The sequence below is a fragment of the Oncorhynchus mykiss genome, chromosome 8 (genome assembly GCF_057628025.1).
Source record: "Oncorhynchus mykiss isolate SJ-2025 chromosome 8, ASM5762802v1, whole genome shotgun sequence".
Classification (NCBI taxonomy): domain Eukaryota; kingdom Metazoa; phylum Chordata; class Actinopteri; order Salmoniformes; family Salmonidae; genus Oncorhynchus; species Oncorhynchus mykiss.
In genome coordinates this window covers 75,077,026-75,101,663 of record NC_143029.1, presented here as the reverse complement: position 1 = coordinate 75,101,663, position 24,638 = coordinate 75,077,026, and the positions used below count along the sequence as shown (strand labels likewise).

Genomic DNA, 24,638 nt, shown 5'->3' with positions numbered 1-24,638 from the left:
TCCAGAGAACGTGTTTCCACTGCTCCAGAGTCTTTACACCACTCCAGCCGACGCTTGGTATTGCGCATGGTGATCTTAGGCTTGTGTGTGGCTACTCGGCCATGGAAACTCATTTCTTGAAGCTCCCGACAAACAGTTATTGTGCTGACGTTGCTTCCAGAGGCAGTTTGGAACTCTGTGGTGAGTGTTGCAACCGGGGACAGACGATTTATACCGCTATGTGCTTCAGCACTCAGCAGTCCCGTTCTGTGAGTTTGTGTGGCCTACCACTTCGCAGCTGAGCTGCTGTTGCTCCTAGATGTTTCCATTTCACAATAACAGCACTTACAGTTTACCTGGGCAGCTCTAGCAGAGCAGAAATTAACTGACTTGTTGGAAAGATGCCATCCTATGACTGTGCCAAGTTGAAAGTCACAGAGCTCTTCAGTAAGGCCGTTCTACTGCCAATGTTTGAAGATTGCATGGCTGTGTACTACATTTTATACGCCTGTCAGCAACAGCTGAAATAGCCGTATATATAATGTATAATCACTCATAGGGAGGATAAATGCACCTGACAGCATTCCTAATTTGCAAAAATGTCCATAGATCCTCCAACTCTGAAGTCACCCCATTGAAGTTGACATTTAAAACGTTAAGGGTAAGGGATTCCATTTTTTTATTTAACCTTTATTTAACTTGGCAAGTCAGTTAAGAACACATTCTTATTTACAATGACGGGTTAAGATAAAGGTTATGGTTATATGGTTAGTGTAGGGGTTAAAGTCGGGGTTTAGGGTAGGGACTTCCCAAGGATCACAGATAGCCCTAACCTTTGGATAAATAGTCCGTCAGAGGAACGACGGTTGTGCACATGATCCAATACAGTGGACTGATACTGGTTGCTTGACAACGCGCCCGCCAATGACGGTGGTGTTTGTTTTGAAGCCAAGAAGAGGAGGACTTTAAAAAAAATCTACCATGCCAATGTGGGCTAATATGGCATTCACGGTTAAGAACTACTTAGTTACCTAACTATAGCTCGATAGAGACGGATTTCACTTATTTAATAAAAACTATTGTAGCCTTCTGGAATTGGCAGGCAGGCTAAGCAATATAATCCCTCACTCCACGTCGGACCCAAAATCAAGTGAGTATCCACACTAAATTAACGCCGGCACCCAGCTATGGGGAGTTACAGAGAGTCTTAGCTAGTTCGCTACAAAAATATTTTGCAACGTTTCATCAAAACCTAGCTAGCTGCTAGTACTCCAGCAGTTAACTATATATACTGTAGTAGCTTTCTACCTGGCTAGCTAGGTAAACCAGCCAGGTCAACAACGCAAACGGAACAAATTAGCGAACGTTAATAGTAGTTTACAGAGTTAACTTTTAGCTAACGTTAATCAAACTTTAGATGACGCCAACTTAATTTGCTAGCTAGTTAACGTTATCTCGCTAAGTGTTTACATGCGAGTGTGACAACGTTTTCAACTGAGCCTCCTGTTTATTGATCTCACTTGCAGCATCTCAAAAAAATTATAAGAAAATATAGTTTGGTGTGTTGATACTAACGTTAGGCTATAACGGTATACTCACACAATGTCTGCTATTGTCAACACTAAAATGTTTGCTTCTTGTCAGTTGCCTGCTCTTATTGGAATCAGATTTATTTTGGGACGTAACTAACTAATACAGACTCTCAATGTTGTGTCCCAAAGCTAAATTCAGATGGAGGCACATTGAGTGGATGTGGCTCTGTAACTCCCCTGTTTTGGTTAAGCGTGACATAGGGAAACACTAACTCCCATTTAAATTGAATGCAGATAAGAGACCAATGCAGCCTGGTTAAATGGATAAGGACACCACATAGCTTCTGCCACTGTGGCTCGATTTACCCTCTACTCCAGTGCTATCACATGCAGCAGCAGCGGTGTGTGGGTAAAATCACTGAGGAAGCCAAGCCAGTATAAAAACAATATTACAACCTATGTTGTGATAACTGTTTGCTCCCATTCAAACAACACCGTGATAAACAATAAGGCATGTAAATAAGTCAGTGGTTGAATAAATTTAACTACATATACGTTTGTTTCATCACAAAACAGGCGAGCAACATCTGCTCTGAAGTCCACAAAGCAAATATTATACAATGAACAAAAATATAAACACATGTAGTGTTGATCCTCATGAGCTGAAATAAAAGATCCCAGAAATGTTCCATATGCATAAAAAGCTTATTTCTCAAACAAATTGCTGAAATTTGTTTACAACCCTGTTAGTGAGAATTTCTACTTTGCCAAGATATTCCATCCACCGGACAGGTGTGGCATGATCATTACATGTGCAGTTTTGTCATACAACACAATGCCACAGAAGTCTCAAGTTTTGAGGGAGTGTGCAATTGGCATTCTGACTGCAGGAATGTCCACCAGTGCTGTTACTAGAGAATTTAATGTTCTCTACCATAAGCTGCCTCAAAGTAATTTTAAGGAATTTGGCACAGCCTCTGCTATTGGGCTCCTGAGTGGCGCAGTGGTCTAAGGCACTGCATCTCAGTGTCCCTGATTCAAATCCAGGCTGTATCACATCCGGCCGTGACTGGGAGTCCCTTAGGGCGGAGGACAATTCGCCCCTGTGTCGTCCGGGTTTGAATGAAATTGTACTAAAAATAATAATAATTTAGTACCATTTCAACTTTAAACATGATCAAATCATATGCTTAGTTTAGTACACTGAAAACAAACATAGAGACCAAAAACTATTCAGTCCAATGTTGCTAAATATCATGTGGCTGTCCATGGTACTGGTCTCTACCTCTGTGTGTGCCTACTTGTAAACTAGTTGACCGCCAATGCCATTCTCTCTCATGTTGGCAAAACGGTTTATGGCTCTGTAATAGAGGTCGACCGATTAATCGGAATGGCCGATTGAAATGGGCCCTAATTAAGTTTTCATAACAATCGGAAATCAGTATTTTTGGCGACGATGTAAAAATAACTAAATACATTTAAAAAAAAATATATATATATATATGTGTATATATATATGTGTGTGTATATGTGTGTATATATATATATATACACATACATATATATATACATACATACATACATACATGTATGTATGTATGTATGTATGTATGTATGTATGTATGTATGTATGTATGTATGTATGTATGTATGTATGTATGTATGTATGTATGTATGTATGTATGTATGTATGTATGTATGTATGTATGTATGTATGTATGTATGTGTATTTATTTATTTATCTAGGAAAGTCAGTGAAGAACACATTATTTTCAATGACTGCCTAGGAACAGTGGGTTAACTGCCTTGTTCAGGGGCAGAACGACAGATTTTCACCTTGTCAGCTCAGGGGATCCAATCTTGCAACCTTACAGTAAACTAGTCCAATGCAATAATGACCTGCCTCTCTCTCATTGCACTCCACAAGGAGACTGCCTGTTACGCGAATGCAGTAAGCCAAGGTAAGTTGCTAGCTAGCATTAAACTTATCTTATAAAAAACAATCAATCATAATCACTAGTTAACTACACATGGTTGATGATATTATCTAGCGTGTCCTGCGTTGCATATAATCTGACTGAGCATACAAGTATCTAAGTATCTGACTGAGCGGTGGTAGGCAGAAGCAGGCGCGTAAACATTCATTCAAACAGCACTTTCGTGCATTTTGCCAGCAGCTCTTGTTTGTGCGTCAAGCATTGCGCTGTGTATCAACTCCCAAGATGAGGCTGGTGTAACCGAAGTGAAATGGCTAGCTAGTTACCACGCGCTAATAGTGTTTCAAACGTCACTCGCTCTGAGCCTTCTAGTAGTTGTTCCCCTTGCTCTGCATGGGTAACGCTGCTTCAATGGTGGCTGTTGTCGTTGTGTTGCTGGTTCGAGCCCAGGGAGGAGCGAGGAGAGGGATGGAAGCTATACTGTTACACTGGCAATACTAAAGTGCCTATAAGAACATCCAATAGTCAAAGGTTAATGAAATACAAATGGTATAGAGGGAAATAGTCCTATAATAACTACAACCTAAACGTCTTACCTGGGAATATTGAAGACTCATGTTAAAAGGAACCACCAGCTTTCTTATGTTCTGAGCAAGGAACTGAAACTTTAGCTTTCTTACATGGCACATATTGCACTTTTACTTTCTTCTCCAACACTTTGTTTTTGCATTATTTAAACCAAATTGAACATGGGGGGGGTTTGCTGCTCCCACACAACCCACAGTTGAGCTCCGCTCAATGCTGATTCTTTTATTTAAAAAATGTATCAAGGGAAGCCAAATGCTTGCTGGCATCAGTCAATCAAATTCTACAGCTACAATGTCGCTCTTTTTGTCCAGACAGCATTAGATACATGGGCTACACATACTGAGACAGAGGAGTGCTGTTTCCCTCGTGCGGTTAATTTCTCTGGTGAGATCCAGCCACTTGCTAATTGATGGAAAATGATAAAAACACTTATTCGTCAAATATTTGTGAAAGCCTGGGTTTCCTTTGGCATCCACAAATACATGCCACTGATCACGTGTTGCCCAAGGCTATCAAAACAGTCCAGTCTACAATGGAATGCACACCATGTTTAAACAGAGCACAATAACTGCACCGGGGCCTATTTTTTTTAAGTGTAGTTACGAGAGTGTAGAATGTGGTTCGGCTTGTTGCACCAGGAAAGTCTTAGGATCATATTATAGTCAAAGGGATCTGACAAATGGAAGGATCATACTGAGGCCCACTTGAATAATGTGTCTGTAGTTGTCTATAGTTTGTTAAAGCCCTTTTTCTCAATCTTAGCATTTTGAATTCCGTGACATTGTTAAACCTTGCACACATCACACAGGTGTGTGTGTGCCTAAAAGCCTCCCTCTGGCATACAGTCAAACACACGAGCCCAGAGATGGCCACCTCGCTTCGCGTTCCTAGGAAACTATGCAGTATTTTGTTTTTATTGTGTTATTTCTTACATTGTTACCCCAGGAAATCTTAGGTTTTATTACATACAGTCGGGAGGAACTATTGGATATAAGAGCAACGTCAACTCACCAACATTACGACCAGGAATACGACTTTCCCGAAGCGGATCCGCTGTTTGGTCCACCACCCAGGACAATGGATCGGATCCCAGCCGCCGACCCAAAACAACGGCGCTGCAGAAGGGGCAGACGGCGCAGTCTTCTGGTCAGGCTCCGTAGATGGGCACATCGCGCACCGCTCCCGAGCATACTACTCACCGATGTCCAGTCTCTTGACAACAAGGTAGACGAAATCCGAGCAAGAGTAGCCTTCCAGAGAGACATCAGAGATTGTAACTTTCTTTGTTTCACGGAAACATGGCTCACTCTGGATACGTCATCGGAGTCGGTACAGCTACCTGGCTTCTTCACGCATCACACCGACAGAAACAAACCTCTCTAGTAAGAAGAAGGGCGGGGGTGTATGATTAACGAGACGTGGTGTGATCATAACAACATACAGGAACTCAAGTCCTTTTGTTCACCTGACCTAGAATTCCTCACAATAAAATGCCGACTGCATTATCTACCAAGAGAATTCTCTTAGATTATAATCAGTTGTGTATATCCCCCTCCAGGCAGACACATCGACGGCCCTGAAATAACTTCATTTGACTCTATGTAAACTGGAAACCACATATCCTGAGGCTGCATTTATTGTTGCTGGGGATTTTAACAAGGCTTATCTGAAAACAAGGCTCCCTAAATTTTGTCAGCTTATCGAATGCGCAACCCGGGCTGGCGCAACCCTGGATCATTGTTATTCTAACTTCCACGACGCATATAAAGCCCTCCCCTCCTTTCGGAAAATCTGACCACAACTCTATTTTGCCTATAGACAGAAACTAAAACAGGAAGCGCTCGGGTCTGTTCAACGCTGGTCCGACCAATCAGATTCCACGCTTCAAGATTGCTTCGATCACGTGGACTGGGATATGTTCCGCATAGCGCCGGGCAATAACATTGATGAATACGCTGATTTGGTGAGCGAGTTTATTAGCAAGTAAATCAGTGATGTTGTACCCACAGCGTCTATTAAAACGTTCCCCAACCAGAAACTGTGTATTGATGGCAGCATTGGCACAAAACTGAAAGCGCGAACCACTGCTTTTAATCAGGGCAAGGTGACCGGAAACATGACCGAATACAAACAGTGTAGCTATTCCCTCCAAGGCAATCAAACAAGCTATGCGTCAGTATAGAGACAAAGTAGAGTCGCACTTCAACGGCTCAGACATGCGGTATGTGGCAGGGTCTACAGTCAATCAGGGTCTACAGTCAATCACGGACTACAAAAGGAAAACCAGCCCTGTTGCAGACCACGATGTCTTGCTCCCAGACAAACTAAACAACTTCTTTGCTCGCTTTGAGGACAATACAGTGCCACTAACACAGCCCGCTACCAAAACCTGCGGGCTCTCCTTCACTGCAGCCAACGTGAGTAAAACACTTAAGTGTCAACCCTCGCAAGGCTGCCGGCCCAGACGGCATCCCCAGCCGCGTCCTCAGAGCATGCGCAGACCAGCTGGCTGGTGTGTTTACTGACACATTCAATCAATCCTTATCCCAGTCTGCTGTTCCCACATGCTTCAAGATGGCCAGCATTGTTCCTGTTCCCAAGAAAGCAAAGGTAACAGCTAAATTACTATCGCCCCGTAGCACTCACTTCCTTCATGAATTGCTTTGAGAGACTAGTCAAGGACCACCCTATCACCTCCACCCTACCTGACACCCTAGACCCACTCCAATTTGCTTACTGCGCTAATAGGTCCACAGACGACGCAATCGCAATCACTTTGCCCTAACCCATCTGGACAAGAGGAATAGCTATGTAAGAATGCTATTTGTCGACTACCGCTCAGCATTTAACACCATAGTACCTTCAACACGCCCTGTGAAACTGGGTCCTGGACTTCCTGATTGACCGCCCCCAGGTGGTGAGGGTAGGTAACATCTCCACCCCGCTGATCCTCATCACTGGGGCCCCACAAGGGTGCGTTCTGAGACCTCTCCTGTACCCCCTGTTCACCCATGATTGCGTGGCCATGCACGCCTCCAACTCAATCATCAAGTTTGCAGACGACACTACAGTGGTAGGCTTGATTACCAACAACGATGAGACAGCCTACAGGGAGGAGGGGAGGGCCCTTGGAGTGTGGTGTCAGGAAAATAACCTTACACTCAATGTCAGCAAAACAAAGGAGATGATCGTGGACTTCAGGAAACAGCAGAGGGAGCAGCCCCCATCCACATCGACGGGACAGTAGTGGAGAAGGTGGAAAATTTTAAGTTCCTCGGCGTACACATCACAGACAAACTGAAATGGTCCACCCACACAGACAGCGCGGTGAAGGCGGCGCAGCAGCGCCTCTTCAACCTCAGGAGGCTGAAGAAATTCGGCTTGTCACCAAAAACACTCTCAAACTTTTACAGATGCACAATCGAGAGCATCCTGTCGGGCTGTATCACCGCCTGGTACGGCAACTGCTCCGCCCACAACCGTAAGGCTCTCCAAGAGGGTAGTGAGATCTGCACAAAGCATCACTGGGGGCGAACTACCTGCCCTCAAGGACACCTACACCACCTGATGTCACAGGAAGGCCAAAAAGATCATCAGAGACAACAACCACCCGACCCACTGCCTGTTCACCCCGCTATCATCCAGAAGGCGATGTCAGTACAGGCGCATCAAAGCGGGGACCGAGAGACTGAAAGAAGCTGTTTATCTCAAGGTCATCAGACTTAAACAGCCATCACTAACATTGAGTGGCTGCTGCCAGCATCCTGACTCATCTCTAGCCACTTTAATAATGAAAAAATGTATGTAATAAATGTATCACTAGCCACTTTAAACAATGCCACTTTATATAATGTTAAATACCCTACATTACTTATCTCATATGTATATACTGTACTCTATACCATTTACTGCATATTGCCTATTCCGTTCGGCTGTTGCTCATTCATATATTTTTATGGACATATTCTTATTCATTCCTTTACACGTGTGTGTGTATGATATAAGGTAGTTGTTGTGAAATTGTTAGGTTAGATTACTGCATGCTCGGAACTAGAAGCAAAAGCATTTCGCTACACTCGCATTAACATCTGCTAACCATGTGTAAGTGACAAATAAAATTTGATTTGAAGTTAACATGCAAACCCTCTTTGCTCAAGCTCAAAGTATCACTCTACAGTCCAGTGTAACGGCCAAGGCCTGAAAGCCCGTCCCATGCTGGCACGTCACACAGATGACGGTTAATCCTGCATGGTGTTGAAGAATCGACCCAGATTATCCTGCATTAGACGCTTATGTCATTGGCTTGCTGCTTGATGCTCTATTTCAGGATTCTGTTCCAGTGAGGGAAGCCTCCAGTTGGTCTCTCACAGATGATCTCCCTACTATCTTGACGCTGTGTTGGCATGGAAAACTGGTGGACTTCAGCAACTATAGAGCCATCAATAGGTAAGTTAATTCAAATGGCGTCTCTGGGGGGGGGAATTGTTTGTTTGATTTTATGGGATGCATTTTTGTTACCTAATTTTAGAACGTTTTAAACCTCCTAGTCAGCCAGTCTGAGTCAACTCTTAATGTATCAATTGGTTGTTCTCTGCATTTCCCTACTATGTTTAGAAACCCATGAGCTCTCCGGCATAGCAAGAATGACGATGTTCCCCTCGTAGCATCATAACAACCTTCCTACAATGCACTCCTCCACCATGCCACTGTCCAAGAGTTCCTACAATGTGTTAAGTGCCTTCTGCACTGAGGACAATGTTCCCCGGTGTATCTCTTACATTAATCAGGTACTGAACCATTGAAATGGCTATTATTTAGGTTACATTTAGAATATCAATACTTTCCCAATACTCTGAAGGTCGCATTGTGTAATGTGCTGCTTGCTTGTTTATATAGCCAGGTATCACTATTCTTCTTCACTACTTGATTTGAGGTTTTGTGTATCTGAAGCTTCATTTATCTCATGCACTGAATCCTCTTAGTGCTAACCTATTTGTCTGCCCTCTTTTTGGGACCTTGTACAGGAGATGGACTCTCTGGGGTTCTCCTCTGCATGTATTGAGGCCAGCTCACCAGAGGTAAGCGGGGGGCTGAACACTGTGCCAGCCCTGAACAGCATGTATGAGCTGCTCCAGATGCAGCGCCGCAGCCAACACAGCCTGCAGGAGCAGGAGGCGGAGAGTCTGAAGAGCTCCAGCGCCCTGGAATACCTGCAGATCACCAACTCCAGACTCAAGGTCAGGCTGTCTTTCCCATACATCGTTTTCCAGACAGGGTGCATATTGTCAATAGAAAGCTAGGTTGGGGCACCTATAGAATGATAGGAGAAACACTGAGACGGGAGTTTACCGCAACAACACTGACACTCATTTTACTATGTTTCCGATGTACAGTACATTGTCCTTGGGTGAAAGGTGCTTGCTTACTGCTTATAGGAGAACTTAGTCTTAGTCAAGATGAGCACATACACTAGACTATATAATGTTGACATTACATGTACATTTGTGTTTGTTCCCAGGATCAGCTGGAGCTCTCTAAAAGAGAGACGTCAGGACTGCACGAGGCAGAGAGGCAGCTGCAACTCAAAATCAAGACTCTGCAGAACTGCCTTAAAACAGAAAAAGATGAGGTAGACTTTGTAATACAATTGTTAATCATTACATTCTATATTTAATGATATGCTTATTTAACTGCAATCATCCATGGGAAATGTAGTTTCAGTGTGTGAGCCTGTCGTGGGTCGTGTTCAGTAGGGCACACCGTAGCAAAGCATTATGCAACGGGAAATTGTGTTCATGTTGGACAAGTTCAGGTAGTACTTCCCCGTTTCAAAATGTTTTCTCCCTACTGAACACACCCCAGGTGCAGAAGCTCCAGAGCATCATCGCCAGCAGATCCTCTCAGTACAGCCATGATGCCAAGAGGAAGGAGAGGGAGAGCACCAAACTCAAAGAACGCCTCAACCAGCTACTGGTGGAAAAGAGGGATAAGAAACTTGGTAGGGGTGCTGGACCACGTTCTCAAGACATAGTTTCCTCCTCCTTATTCCAAAGGTTGTTGGAAATGTGGATCTTTGCAACCAAGTATCTTAAAAATTAAAAATAAACACCCATGAAAAACGATCTGTCTTTATAAAAAGTCCCTCATTTTCTTTTTATCTCTACTAGCGATTGACGTATTGAACTACTTGGGACGGGCTGATGGGAAGAGAAGCCAATGGAAGACTGGAAAGGTCGAGGCCAGGTAGCAATACTCCTCAAACTGAACCATGTCTGTTTTTAAGTGCATTAATCAACTCTTGATGCAACAAATCCTACATGGCTTTGGAGAAGCCACTTTGATGGGTGTGTGTTTATTTGCCATTATTGTAGACATGAGGGGGAGATGTACAGGTCCCTGCTGAGTGACTATGAGGTTCGTCATAGAGCCCTGATGCTGGAGAACGTTGAGCTGAAGAAGGTGCTGCAGCAGATGAAGTGGGAGATGGTGTCTATACTGAGTCCTAGTCCTAGGAAACCATGCTCCAGCTTCAGAGACCATGTGGAAGACAGCCTAGAACTGAGTACCAGAAGTCCCCTACGTGACAGTACAGTGAGCTCCAAAAGTATTGGGACAGTGACACATTTTAAATAAGAATAGAATGTTTCTAAACTTCTACATTATTGTGGATGTTACCATGATTACGGAATTCATCTTGAATAATGATTGAGAAAGTAATTATCATATCTGCAATCATGGTAGCATCCACATGAATGTAGAATTGTTTAGAAACATTCTATTCTTATTTACAATAAAAGGGACTCCAAAATGACATGTTATTTACCATTCATTTATATTGGGCACAAAATAATCTGAAACACAACCAAAACAAACAGCAAATGCATCCAACAAGTTTGTAGTGACAATCTTCATCTAATCATTGCATGCTAGGAATTTGGGAACAAATACTAAACTTTTGACTACTAATATAAATGTGATTTGTTCAAATTATTTTAGTCCCCTACGATGGACTTTGTACAAAAAGTGTTGTAATTTCGAAATGGTTCACCTGATATGTATGAAGAAAAAAAACGTGAATTAAAAATGTCTGCACTTGAACCTTATAGCCGTTGTATAATTTCAAATCCAAAGTGTTGGAGTACAGAGCCAAAACATTAAGATGTATCGCTGTCCCAAAACTTTTGGAGCTCACTGTAGATGCAAGACCTAATACATTTTGATAATACTCTTACAAGATCTCTAAGCACTTTACATTACGTATGGGAGTGACATCTGGTTAACATTGTTCATTGTTGTGCCTTCAGGCCGGCTCAGACAGGGATAAGGAGGTTGGCGACTGCAGTAGAGAGACCCTGGACCAGTCATGTGAACACGCCCGGGAGCAGCTGACCAATAGCATCCGGCAGCAATGGAGGAGACTGAAGAGCCACATGGAGAGACTGGACAGCCAGGGTACAGACATCATCACATCACCCATATTACCAAAGAAGTTAACCACTTATTGTTATCAATGGTGTTCTCTGGGAATTAACTGGTGTTGTACAGTGCCTTGCGAAAGTATTCGGCCCCCTTAAACTTTGCGACCTTTTGCCACATTTCAGGCATCAAACATAAAGATATAAAACTGTATTTTTTTGTGAAGAATCAACAACAAGTGGGACACAATCATGAAGTGGAACGACATTTATTGGATATTTCAAACTTTTTTAACAAATCAAAAACTGAAAAATTGGGCGCGCAAAATTATTCAGCCCCTTTACTTTCAGTGCAGCAAACTCTCTCCAGAAGTTCAGTGAGGATCTCTGACTGATCCAATGTTGACCTAAATGACTAATGATTATAAATACAATCCACCTGTGTGTAATCAAGTCTCCGTATAAATGCACCTGCACTGTGATAGTCTCAGAGGTCGTTAAAAGCGTAGAGAGCATCATGAAGAACAAGGAACACACCAGGCAGGTCCGAGATACTGTTGTGAAGAAGTTTAAAGCCGGATTTGGATACAAAAATATTTCCCAAGCTTTAAACATCCCAAGGAGCACTGTGCAAGCGATAATATTGAAATGGAAGGAGTATCAGACCACTGCAAATCTACCAAGACCTGGCCGTCCCTCTAAACTTTCAGCTCATACAAGGAGAAGACTGATCAGAGATGCAGCCAAAGTCAAAGTCCAGACCTGAATCCAATCGAGAATCTGTGGAAAGAACTGAAAACTGCTGTTCACAAATGTTCTCCATCCAACCTCACTGAGCTCGAGCTGTTTTGCAAGGAGGAATGGAAAAAAATTTCAGTCTCTCGATGTGCAAAACTGATAGAGACATACCCCAAGCGACTTACAGCTGTAATCGCAGCAAAAGGTGGCGCTACAAAGTATTAACTGAAGGGGGCTGAATAATTTTGCACGCCCAATTTTTCAGTTTTTGATTTGTTAAAAAAGTTTGAAATATCCAATAAATGTCGTTCCACTTCATGATTGTGTCCCACTTGTTGTTGATTCTTCACAAAAAAATACAGTTTTATATCTTTATGTTTGAAGCCTGAATTGTGGCAAAAGGTCGCAAAGTTCAAGGGGGCCGAATACTTTCGCAAGGCACTGTACACTTCTGACCCACTGGAAATGTGTTGGAAGGAAATAAAAGCTTAAATAAATCATTCTCTCTAATATTATTCTGACATTTCACGTTCTTTAAAATTAGGTGGTGATCCTAACTGACCTAAGATAGGACATTTTTACTAGGATTAAATGTCAGGAATTGTGAAACGGATTTTAAATGTATTTGGCTAAGGTGTATGTAAACTTCCGACATCAACTGTATTTATTTTACCCTTTGAACTCAACTTCCTTCTCAAACACATTGTTTCTGTAGGGCCTGGTTACCCATAACTTGTTTACTTCAAAACATTGAAGTCTTTCATATTACCCACACGTGTAAAAATTGCTACTCAACTAGTAATTCACTTCTATGCAAAAAGGTTTCACAAAAAGGACTCACATTTTTTTAGAGGACTTGAATCCCTATAATAGAGATTTAACAAACCTAGAGCAAAGGACCCAAACCTTGTACATCACAATGTGTATCACTCATTGCATGCACTAATTTGAACCTAATTTGGTTCTTTTTAAATGATCTCGGTCTAGACTCACCCAACAATATGTTAGCAGTCAATCAGGAGATTAAGAGTTGAATCCCGTGGGTTGTGCTCAGCCCTCTCTTTCCATGTATAAACACACAGTTGAGTTTTTCCGTGTTCAAGACCAATTCATTCGCGTCGAGGCACCGAGTGTTAGCAGTTGATGTTACTCTTCAATAACAGACCCCAAAGCAAATCAGGGGGAGAAAAATTGGTTTATTCAAAGAGGATAAATCAGATCTGTCCTCAGTGATTCTCTGCACAGAACAAAGGGACCGGATGTAGTTTTATAACCCTAGCCTGTGGTTGACCAATTAGAAGTCCTTGCAATAAAACTGGGCCAATGGCCAAATAACAAGTATCCTGTTTCAGGCTCACTGCCTTTACAAATTCCTCACGTGTCTCTGACCCATTGATCATTAATTCCCTATTACAGGAAAAACTACTGTTTCCATTGATTGTTAGTACTCTTGACCTTTAGTCCTCCGCATTGTGTAGTTATCTTCAAAATATTCTTACATGTAGGTACTGTACATGACAATCAATTTAAAATCACTACCAGTACTGTTGCATTTGAAACTGTTCTGCTGCCAAAACATTCTATATTTCTTCACCGTTGATCAGAATGTGTTGTTGTCATCAGCCTCCCTGGTGCAGCAGAGCCAGCAGCGTGCTGGTAAAGAGCTGGTCCCCAGACAGATCCATGAGGAGGAGATGGAGAGGATGAGACTGGAGGTCCAGCAGTGTAAAGATTTCATCCAGACACAGCAGCAGCTCCTACAGGTTAGTAAGACCCACATCACAACCCAAGGCTCTCTTTTCAAACCGAGCTACAAATATCTATAGTACATCTAGTTTTGCCTTGAATTTGAGCCTTACTAATCTTGTTCCCAGACACTTACGACCAAATGCGTGAAGGGTCTGGTGGACCAACGCGTCGAACTTGGCCTTCGTTAGAGAATACAGAAAGGGCGGGAGAACGTCCTGTTGCATATGAATTGGCTTAATCTACCTACCAATCATCTCCCACAACACCTTCCCCCTAATCCTCCCCTGTATGCTAGCACACCACAAGCACAGAGCCACACCTTGCAGTCGTGTCATTCGCTAAAATTAAAGTGACACTTTACTCAGTAAGGTCACTCCCACTAAGGCCAACTTTGAACCATTGATGTACCAGGGGTGTAATCATTAGTTCAAACATTTTTGCAACTAAAATCACATTTCAATCAAATTTATTTATAAAGCCCTTATCAGCTGATGTCACAAAGTGCTGTACAGAAACCCAGCCTAAAACCCCAAACAGCTAGCAATGCAGGTGTAGATGCACGGTGGCTAGGAAAAAGGCCAGAACCTAGGAAGAAACCTAGAGAGGAACCAGGCTGAGGGGTGGCCAGTTCTCTTTTGGCTGTGCCGGGTGGCGATTATAACAGAACTTGGCCAAGATGTTCAAATGTTCATAGATGACCAGCAGGGTCAAATAATAATAATCACAGTGGTTGGCGAGGGTGCAGCAAGTCAGCACCTCAGGAGTAAATGTCAGTTGGCTTTTCATTGCCGATTTTTTTTATTTATTTTTTTGTATCTCTCCTTCTACTGCTCCTGCTGTCTCTACAGAGTTGAAAACAGCAGGTCTGGGTAAGGTAGCACGTCCGGTGAACAGGTCAGGGTTCCATAGCCGCAGGCAGAGCAGTTGAAACTGAAGCAGCAGCATGACCAGGTGGACTGGGGACAGCAAGGAGCCATCAGGGTAGATAGTCCTGAGGCATGGTCCTAGAGCTCAGGTCCTCAGAGAGAGCGAATTAGAGAGAGCATACTTAATTTAACACAGGACACCGGATAAGACAGGAGCAATACTCTAGATATAAGACTGATCCTAGCCCCCCCGACAAACTATTGCAGCCTAAATACTGGAGGCTGAGACTGGAGGGGTCGGGAGACACTGGCCCTGTCCGAAGATACCCCCTGGACAGGGCCAAACAGGCAGGATATTACCCCACCCACTTTGCCAAAGCACAGCCCCCACACCAATAGAGGGATATCTTCAACCACCAACTTACCATCCTGAGACAAGGCCGAGTATAGCCCACAAAGATCTCCCCCATGGTTCAACCCAAGGGTGGGCGCCAACCCGGACAGGAAGATCATGTCAGTGACTCAACCCACTCAAATGATGGATCCCTCCTAGGGATGGCATGGAAGAGCACCAGTAAGCTAGTGACTCAGCCCCTGTAATAGGGTTTGAGGCAGAGAATCCCAGTGGAGAGAGGGGAACCGGCCAGGCAGAGACAGCAAAGGTGGTTCGTTGCTCCAGTGCCCTTCCGTTTACCGTTCACCTTCACACTCCTGGGCCATACTACACTCAACCTACTGAAGAGATGAGTCTTCAATAAAGACTTAAAGGTTGAGACAGAGTCTGCGTCTCACATGGTTAGGCAGACCATTCCATAAAAATGGAGCTCTATAGGAAAAAGCCCTGCCTCCAGCTTTTTGCTTAGAAATTCTAGGGACAATGAGGCCTGCGTCTTGTGACCGTAGCGTACGTGTAGGTATGTACGGCAGGACCAAATCTGAAAGCTAGGTAATGCTTTGTAGGTTAGCAGTAAAACCGTAATCAGCAATGCCTTGACAGGAAGCCAGTGTAAGGAGGCTAGCACTGGAGTAATATGATCAAATGTTGGGGTTCTAGTCAAGAGTGCTAAACATGGCTGCTAGAAAAACTGAAGTTTATTTAATGCTTTATCCGGGTAGCCAGAAAGTAGAGCATTGCAGTAGTCTAACCTAGAAATGACCAAAGCATGGATACATTTTTCTGCATCATTTTTGGACAAAGTTTCAGATTTTTGCAATGTTACATCGATGGAAAAAGCTATCCTTGAAACAGTCTTGATATGTTCGTCAAAAGAGCGATCAAGGTCCAGAGTAACGCCGAGGTCCTTCAGTTTTATTTGAGATGACTGTACAACCATCAAGATTAATTGTCAGTCAACAGAAGATATCTTTGTTTCTTGGGACCTAGAACTAGCATCTCTGTTTTGTCTTATGTCTGAAAAACAGGCTTACAGGTAGGGCAATTTTGGGGCTTCACTAAATGAGTTAGTATTGGACAAATTCAGGTAGGTCCCTCCATTTCATTAGCTTCTGTTTAGGAAAGGTTTTGCAACAGAGTTGGTGTAATGAATATGCCCCAGACGTATGTGCTGTGTGCAATGCCCTGCGGATGAGGTTAGTCTAATAGACACTTACAGGAGTTATTCAGTCAAATGTTAGGTCTGTTTCCTCTTCCTTGTGTTTGTCCGTGTGTGAGCAGCAGCAGTTAAACTCTCCCTGCTATGATGATGAGACTGCTGCTCTTCTGAATGACTGCTACACTCTGGAGGAGAAGGAGCGTCTCAAAGAGGAGTGGAGGCTCTTTGATGAGCAAAGGAGGAACTTTGAGAGGGAGAGGGAGAACTTCACTGAAGCTGCCATTCGCCTCGGATATGAGGTATCCATTTTGGTTTTTGGAAAGTTCTCGAGATGGAAGAATTATATTTGGCCAAGATGTGTCACTTAAAGGCCCAGTACAGTCAAATTATTTTTTTCCTGTGTTGTATGTATATCCATACTAAACTCAGCAAAAAATAAACATTCATTTTTCAGGACCCTGTCTTTAAAAGATAATTAGTAAAAATCAAAATAACTTCACAGCTCTTCATTGTAAAGGGTTTATACACTGCTTGTTCAATGAACCATAAACAATTAATGAATGTGCACCTGTGGAACGGTCATTAAGACACTAACAGCTTACAGACGGTAGGCAATTAAGGTCACAGTTAAGAAAACTTTGGACACTAAAGAGGCCTTTCTACTGACTCTGGAAAAACACCAAAAGAAAAATGCTCAGGGTCCCTACTCATCTGTGTCAACATGCCTCATCTGTGTCAACTGTGCCATCTGCAGTTCTCCTGCTCATCTGTGTCAACGTGCCAAGGAGGCATGAGAACTGCAGATGTGGCCAGGGAAATAAATTACAATGTCCGTACTGTGAGACGCCTAAGACAGCGCTACAAGGAGACAGGATGGACAGCTGATCGTCCTCACAGTGGCAGACCACGTAACACCTGCACAGGATTTGGTACATCCGAACAGTACACCTGCGGGACGGGTACAGGATGGCAACAACAACTGCCCGAGTTACACCAGGAACGCACAATCCCTCCATCAGTGCCTAGACTGTTCACAATAGGCTGAGAGAGGCTGTACTGAGGGCTTGTAGGCCTATTGTAAGGCAAGTCCTCACCAGACATCACCGGCAACAACGCCGCCTATGGGCACAAACCCACCGTCGCTGGACCAGACAGGACTGGCAAAAAGTGCCCTTCACTGACAAGTCACGGTTTTGTCTCACCAGGGGTGATGGTCGGATTTGCGTTTATCGTCGAAGGAATGAACGTTACACCAAGGCCTGTACTCTGGAGCGGGATCGATTTGGAGGTGGAGGAGCCGTCATGGTCTAGGGCGGTGTGTCACAGCATCATCGGACTGAGCTTGGCAGGCAACCTCAATGCTGTGCGTTACAGGGAAGACATCCTCCTCCCTCATGTGGTACCCTTCCTGCAGGCTCATCCTGACATGACCCTCCAGCATGACAATGCCACCAGCCCTACTGCTCGTTCTGTGCGTGACTTCCTGCAAGACAGGAATGTCAGTGTTCTGACATTTCCAGCGACGAGCCCGGATCTCAATCCCTCAATCCCAATTGGTCCAGCGTCGTCCGGGTTAGGGAGGGTTTGGCCAGCAGGGATATCCTTGTTTCATTGTGCACTAGCGACTCCTGTGGCGGGCCGGGCGCAGTACACGCTGACCAGGTCGCCAGGTGTACGGTGTTTCCTCCGACACATTGGTGCGGCTAGCTTCCGGGTTGGATGTGCGTTGTGTCAAGAAGCAGTGCGGCTAGGTTGGGTTGTGTTTCAGAGGACACATGGCGCTCAACCTTCGCCTCTCCCGAGTCCGCACGGGAGTTGCAGCGTTGAGACGACTGTAACTACTACCAATTGGATACCACGAAATTGGGGAGAAAAAAGGGCTAAAAAAAAAAGAACTGGTAAATCTGGCGCAGTCCATGAGGAGGAGATGCACTGCAGTACTTAGTATCTGGTGTGGCCACCAGCCTCATTGACTGTTACTTTTGATTTTGACCCCCCCCCCTGTTCAGGGACACATTATTCCATTTATGTTAGTCACATGTCTGTGGAACTTGTTCAGTTTGTCTCATGAATCTTGTGTAAATATTTGTATGAACATGTTAAGTTTACTGAAAATAAACGCAGTTGACCGTGAGAGGAGGTTTCTTTTTTGCTGAGTTGATGAGGTTGAAATCTGGGCTGTGGCGGTCAATACATGTTGTCCGCTGGTGATTGTCAAGCAAATAACTGACTGTTAATTAACCTCTCTGGGATACTCTAGTGTCCCACCTGGCCAAAAGCCAGTGAAAATGCAGAGCGCCAAATTCAAATAAATTACTATAAAAATCGAACTTTCATGAAATCACACATGTAAGATACCAAATTAAAGCTACACTTGTTGTGACTCCAGCCAACATATCAGATTTCAAAAAGACTTTTCGGCGAAAGCAAACAATGCTATTATCTGAGGATAGCACCTCCGTAAACAAAGCGAAAGCATATTTCAACCCTGCAGGCTCGACACAAATCGCAGAAATAAAAATATAAATCATGCCTTACTTTTGCCGAGCTTCTTTTGTTGGCCCTCCAATATGTCCCATAAACATCCCAAGTGGTCCTTTTTGTTCGATTAATTCCGTCGATATATATATATCCAAAATGTCAATTTATTTGGCGCGTTTGATCCAGAAAAACTCCGGTTCCAACTTGCGCAATGTGACTACAAAATATTTCAAAAGTTACCTGTAAACTTTGCCAAAACATTTCAAACTACTTTTGTAATACAACTTTAGGTATTTTTTAAAAGTAAATAATCGATAAAATTGATGACTGGATGATCTGTGTTCAATACGGGAAGAAAGCAAACTGACGCTACATTTCTGGTCACGCACCTCTATCAGTACACTTGAAGTGACCCTTGTTTTGAACAGCGCTGCTTCATTACACAAAGGAAAAACCTCAACCAATTTCTAAAGACTGGTGACATCCAGTGGAAGCGGTAGGAAGTACAAGAAGGTCCCTTAGAAATCTGGATTCCCAATGAAATCTCATTGAAAACCTAAAAAACCTAACCTAACCTAAAAAAAAAAAAATCTGAATGGTTTGTCCTCGGGGTTTTGCTTGCTACATAAGTTCTGTTATACTCACAGACAAGATTCAAACCGTTTTAGAAACTTCAGTGTTTTCTATCCAAACCTACTAATAGTATGCATATCTTCTGGGGATGAGTAGCAGGCAGTTGGATTTGGGCATGCATTTCATCCGGACATGAAAATACTTCCCACTGTCACCAAGAAGTTACCAAACACATTTAGCATCTCCTGGCTTCCACACATAGCTTACAAGCCACTTATGCAGACCATTGGAACAGTTAAAACATTTTAAAAGTCTAATAAATCCATGTAATATAACCTACACCATCACAATAAATTACTTTATTTTAGACAGGTTTAAAGAAGCATGATATGAAGAAAATGTATATTTCAGAAGAACAGAATAACATTGTCCTGATCTGGCTATGCCAAATGGCTGTGGGCTCCACTAGTTAATTTAGCAGACACAATTAGCTTAGAATTCCTTGGCATTATAGTATGAATAATACAATTGAGCATGGCTGAATAAAATATAAATAATATTTTCTCAATGACTTGAGGGAGTGCACACATGCAGCTATTGTGTTGAGCGGTTAACCAAAGGTATGCTTAATTGAGTTAATGTAACTTTAGTAGTTCTACAAACGTTGGGCTATATATCTTGATTTTTCATACATTGTAAGGTTGCATGATGCGACTCTAATGAGGATTTGAAAAAAAGTAGCTTGAAAGGCATAAGCTCTGATTTTGTTTTTAGTGCAGGCTGTTCATACTTCATCAGTCTCTCATTCACAATTTGACAAGCAATTGATAATGTATCGAATTCCCCAGCGGCATCCCATTTGTGTGGCCGTAATGTAAAGAGAAGCAATGTGCTTAATATTAAGAAAGTTGAGAAATAATTATAGTAGGCCTAGCCTATAGAAGCTGTTGTGATCCTTTTTTTATTAGTCCATCATTTGGATTTCTCACAATTGCATAGCCTATAGAAATGTTGCGCAACATGAGCTCATGGGCTCTTGTGTTTTTATTCGATTTTCGATAGCATTTGCATTGATGTCAGAGTGATAAGAGGGACAATAGAGTGCTGAGTACCAGGCAGATAGTAAGTTTGGTAGGCTACTAAATGGCCATCTGCAGCATCGGAGCTTGGAAAAGCCTAATTACCGTGACAAAATGGTCAAGTGGAATTGAACTGCCATCTTGACACGTGACCGCTGGTGTGGCAGTGATACGGCCACTTAACAGCCCTAGTTGGAATAATACTGTAAAATTGTGATGCCCTTTTAGTGTAAGAGCTGTTTGAAAAGGCCACCTGAAATTTCTGCCTGTTTTGGTAGGATGGTGTAATCACCAGGTAATAAATTACTTAATAAACCAATAAAAGTTTCAAAACTCTGCCAATAACAGCTAGTTTTCAGTTTTCCACTCCTTACTCAGACCACACAGACAGTCCTAGCAAAAATCTTGCTTGAGAAATTGTTATTTTTGACCATTTTTAATAATTGAGTGAACATTTTTTTTAAGTCTGCATTGGAACTTTAACTGCTTCTTATCCCTGTTTTGTCAATTTTGTTTTCATAGAAAAAAGCTTTCGAGGAAGACCGTGCCTCGTGGCTCAAGAATCAGTTCTTGAACATGACTCCATTTGTGGACCGAAAAAGACATTCTGCATCAGAAACTCAACATGCCTTATCAACTAGTACGCCGTATATTTATGCTGCAGTATTTAAAAATAATAATTTTTAAAAGTACATTAATATTCTAATGTGTGGTTTGTTTTATGCATGGTTGGTCATTATTGTGTTTTCCTTTGTAGGTAGTGAGCCCGATATGAGGATCCCCTCCACTCCAGCCAGGCTGACCAAATCACGGACGTACGCTACGTTCTCCACTCCTAAAGCTATCGCTGGCATGCCCTCCACAGCTGATCTCTACCACACACTACGCCTCATACCAGACAGCAGCAGGTGCTCCATCCCAGCTTGCTATTGTCATAGGCAGTCATTTGAAGTTTTTGACACGTGTTTCAAGTTTTATTAGTTGTATATATGGGATACGCATGGTATACATCGTCCAATAAAATTATTACTAGTAACGAATGTATAGTAAATGGCTCAGTACAACAGAATAAACTGTGATAAATCACATGACATTTAAATCAGTGTCTTAAACCAGTGCTGGGAAGTAAATCAATAGAATATTGATCATCACAAATCAGATTTGTTTTTGGTTGCACGTGTAATTGCGGTTGTAGCGAAATGCTTGTGTCCCTAGTTCCAATAATGCAGTACTATCTAACAATACACACATCTAAAGTAAAAAATGGAATTAAGATATATAGAAACATTAGTACCAGCAACTCTGTAGTGAGGGTTGCAACCGACGACAGACCGCGCTTCAACACTCGGTGGTCCGGTTCTGTGAGGTTGTGTGGCCTACTACTTTGCGGCTGAGCCATTGTTGGTCCTAGACATTTCCACTTCACAATAACAGCACTTAATTGACCGGGAAGCTCTAGCAGGGCAGAAATTTGACCCACTAACTTGTTGGAAAGGTGGAATCCTATGACTGTGCCACGTTGAAAGTCGCTGAGCTCTTCAGTAAGGCCATTTTACTGCCAATGTTTGTCTATGGAGATTGCATGACTGGTAAAACCAGTATATAAACATTATTAAAGTGATCAGCGTTCCATGTTTATGTACAGAAGGCAGCAGCCTCTAAGGTGCAGGGATGAGTAACCAGGTGGTAGCCGGCTAGACAGTGACTAAGTTCAGGGCAGGGTACTTGGTGGAGGCCAGCTAGTGATGGCTATTTAGCTTTGATGAACCTGTACTGATCTCGCCTTCTAGATGATAGTGGGGTGAACAGGTGACTGAGGTCCTTGATGAACTTCTTGGCCTTCCTGTGACACTGGGTGCTGTAGATGTCCTGAAGGGCAGGCAGTGTGCTCTCGGTGATGCGTTGGGCTGACCACACCACCCTCTGGAGAGCCCAGGGTTGCAGTAATACAGCCCAACGGGATGCTCTCAATGGTGCATCTGTATAACTGTGTGCGGGTCTTGGGGGCAAAGCCAAATGTCTTCAGTCTCCTAAGGTTGAAGAGGTGCTATTGTGCCTTCACCACACTGTGTGTGGACAATTTCAGATTGTCAGCGATTTGTACTCCGAAGAACTTGAAGCTTTTCACCTTCTCCGCTGTAAGGCTCTCTTTCTGTGTGGTTTGTGATCAACCCTTGTTTGTGCTTTATTCCTCAGCTCTTCCAGAGGCAGTTCAAAACGAGGGAGCTGGCAGGAGTCCAACACCATCCATAGTAGAGAAGATTCTCGGGTCAGGTCCAGGGACAGATACGGAGGTGGAGACTGCTGCAGTATCTTCTCGCTAGGGTTAGAGGAAAACAGCCTCACCTGAAGACACTCCAGTGACATTTATATTACTGTGGACTCAACAGACCCCTCAGATGGCAGTCCAAGGCCGTGTTCATTAGGCACCAAACAGAAGAAAATGTAATTTAACGGAAGGGCTTCCTGGATTTGTCCAATATGTCCCACTCATTTTTGTTTTCTGTTGTGGGCCCTAATGAACATGACCCATGTTTCAACACCACCACTGTCTCAGGACGAACAGTGGTACATCGTTGTTCACCAAAACTCGATTGAATCAGAACTTTAATGAACATGTAGATTTGTTTTTTTCTTTATTTTAGATTTTTACTGAGTAAAGCATCTCCAAGTCTGAGTGTGAAGTGGCAGCCAAACCTTGATTGGGGTAAATCAGGGTTCTGCTAATACCAATTCGGTGCCTTTTTTAGATAAGTTACTTGGTCAACAAATTTGTCACAATTTTAACATTCTATCATAAATGGCACATGTTCAACTTTTTTTTAACACGTTTTCCCATCAAGAGGTGTTGAATCTACAAATGATTATAGTAAGTGCTTATTAAGTTCCCAATATAGTAACAAGGTTGACGATGTCATCCTAAATCAGCCATTAATGTCCTTGTGACAGGGGGAATGGAAGTTCGTGGTGTGCAACAGGGAGTGGCAATTGAATGCAAGCTTCACCATTTTTTTTATTAAAACATTTTCTAGCCTGTATCTATGGGTAGCAGGGTTGACTTATGCTCGACCTGCTCAGTTTCACTACAAAACACCAGAAAATGGCCAAAAAGAATAGAACCAGCTCACCTGCTTTTACAGTATGATTTGACTATTAGATGTTCAATGTTTCCTTAGAATAAAAAAGGATTAGTTTCATTAAAACAAGAGCTCAGTTCATGTAACAGGGTTGACCTTAAAATGGGGATAGATAAATGAATCACTAATCAGTGGAAAAAATAATCTTCAGAAATGGCTGTCAAAGCAACAAAACTAGGGCTTTACAATGATGGTGAAATGTTGGTTAAAATCTTCCTAGAAGTCACTGAGGGTGCATGGAGGGACATATCAAAATGCAGAATTTTGGCACTTTAGCAGGTCTTTACTCATTAAAAATATTCTCCATGAAAGAGAACTTCATTTAATATAACAAACTTCTAAAATACAATATTGGTGCACAATTTCTATTTAAACAGAAAATCCACTCAAACGATATTTCTGTAATTTTTTTTTGTCATTAGTCGCATGTTTTATATGGGCCCCAAAATGTTTTGCATGTCAGCAGTCAAGTTTTCAAGATATTGGACTTTCAAGAGATGCAAAAGGCACTTTTTTGTGGAACGAACCAGATATTTTCCGAAAATGTGCGAAAAGCTATCAATAGGCCTAGTCCTGAATGTTTACACAGTTTTCACTCCAGATCATTAATATTATTTTAATTAACTTTATAATGTTTAATGTTAAGTGATATGCTGCTCTGAAACTGCAATAAATGTATTTATTTTAAACTGACATCTCTACTACATCTTGTGCTTGGTGTTTAGCACCCCTTAGCGGTTCATGATGGGAGTCATGAAGATGGCACCATACTGTATGGCTGCAGTCTTGTGATTCTTTTTTTGCACTAAATGTATCCGTTATCACTTATGATTGATAACTTTTGAACATCACATTGTCAGTTACTAACCTCAATTCTGGCTTCAACTTTGACTCATCTGCTCTGGGCTCTTTTTTTTTTTTAAATGTATTTTACCTTTATTTAACTAGGCAAGTCAGTTAAGAACAAATTCTTATTTTCAATGACGGCCTAGGAACAGTGGGTTAACTGCC

General features: G+C 42.6%; 1 protein-coding gene across 3 annotated transcripts; it reads left to right on the top strand.

Annotated features, from left to right (window-relative positions):
- Positions 1–847: 847 nt before the first annotated feature.
- On the top strand, positions 848–24,320 carry LOC110530517 (afadin- and alpha-actinin-binding protein). 3 transcript variants are annotated; one of them, XM_090182582.1, is made up of 14 exons: positions 848–1,129; positions 8,364–8,482; positions 8,651–8,823; positions 9,061–9,273; positions 9,555–9,665; positions 9,899–10,034; positions 10,204–10,279; positions 10,408–10,627; positions 11,341–11,488; positions 13,813–13,952; positions 16,483–16,656; positions 21,013–21,130; positions 21,248–21,398; positions 22,687–24,320. In XM_090182582.1, exons 3-14 carry the CDS (start codon positions 8,722–8,724, stop codon positions 22,838–22,840), a joined length of 1,743 nt encoding a protein of 580 aa, XP_090038708.1. In that variant the 5' UTR covers positions 848–1,129; positions 8,364–8,482; positions 8,651–8,721; the 3' UTR covers positions 22,841–24,320. The 3 variants fall into 3 exon arrangements, with proteins under 3 accessions (XP_090038708.1, XP_021469345.3, XP_090038709.1); XM_021613670.3 differs by having other exon boundaries at positions 16,480–16,656; XM_090182583.1 differs by lacking the exon at positions 16,483–16,656.
- Positions 24,321–24,638: the final 318 nt, after the last annotated feature.

Bases quoted from the DNA above. Each gene is read 5' to 3' on its own strand.
- LOC110530517 (XM_021613670.3), top strand. From the start codon at position 8,722: ATGCACTCCTCCACCATGCCACTGTCCAAGAGTTCCTACAATGTGTTA. The intron at 10,035-10,203 runs GTAGGGGTGCTG...TATCTCTACTAG, and splicing joins AAAGAGGGATAAGAAACTTG to CGATTGACGTATTGAACTAC. The intron at 11,489-13,812 runs GTACAGACATCA...TGTTGTCATCAG, and splicing joins GGAGAGACTGGACAGCCAGG to CCTCCCTGGTGCAGCAGAGC.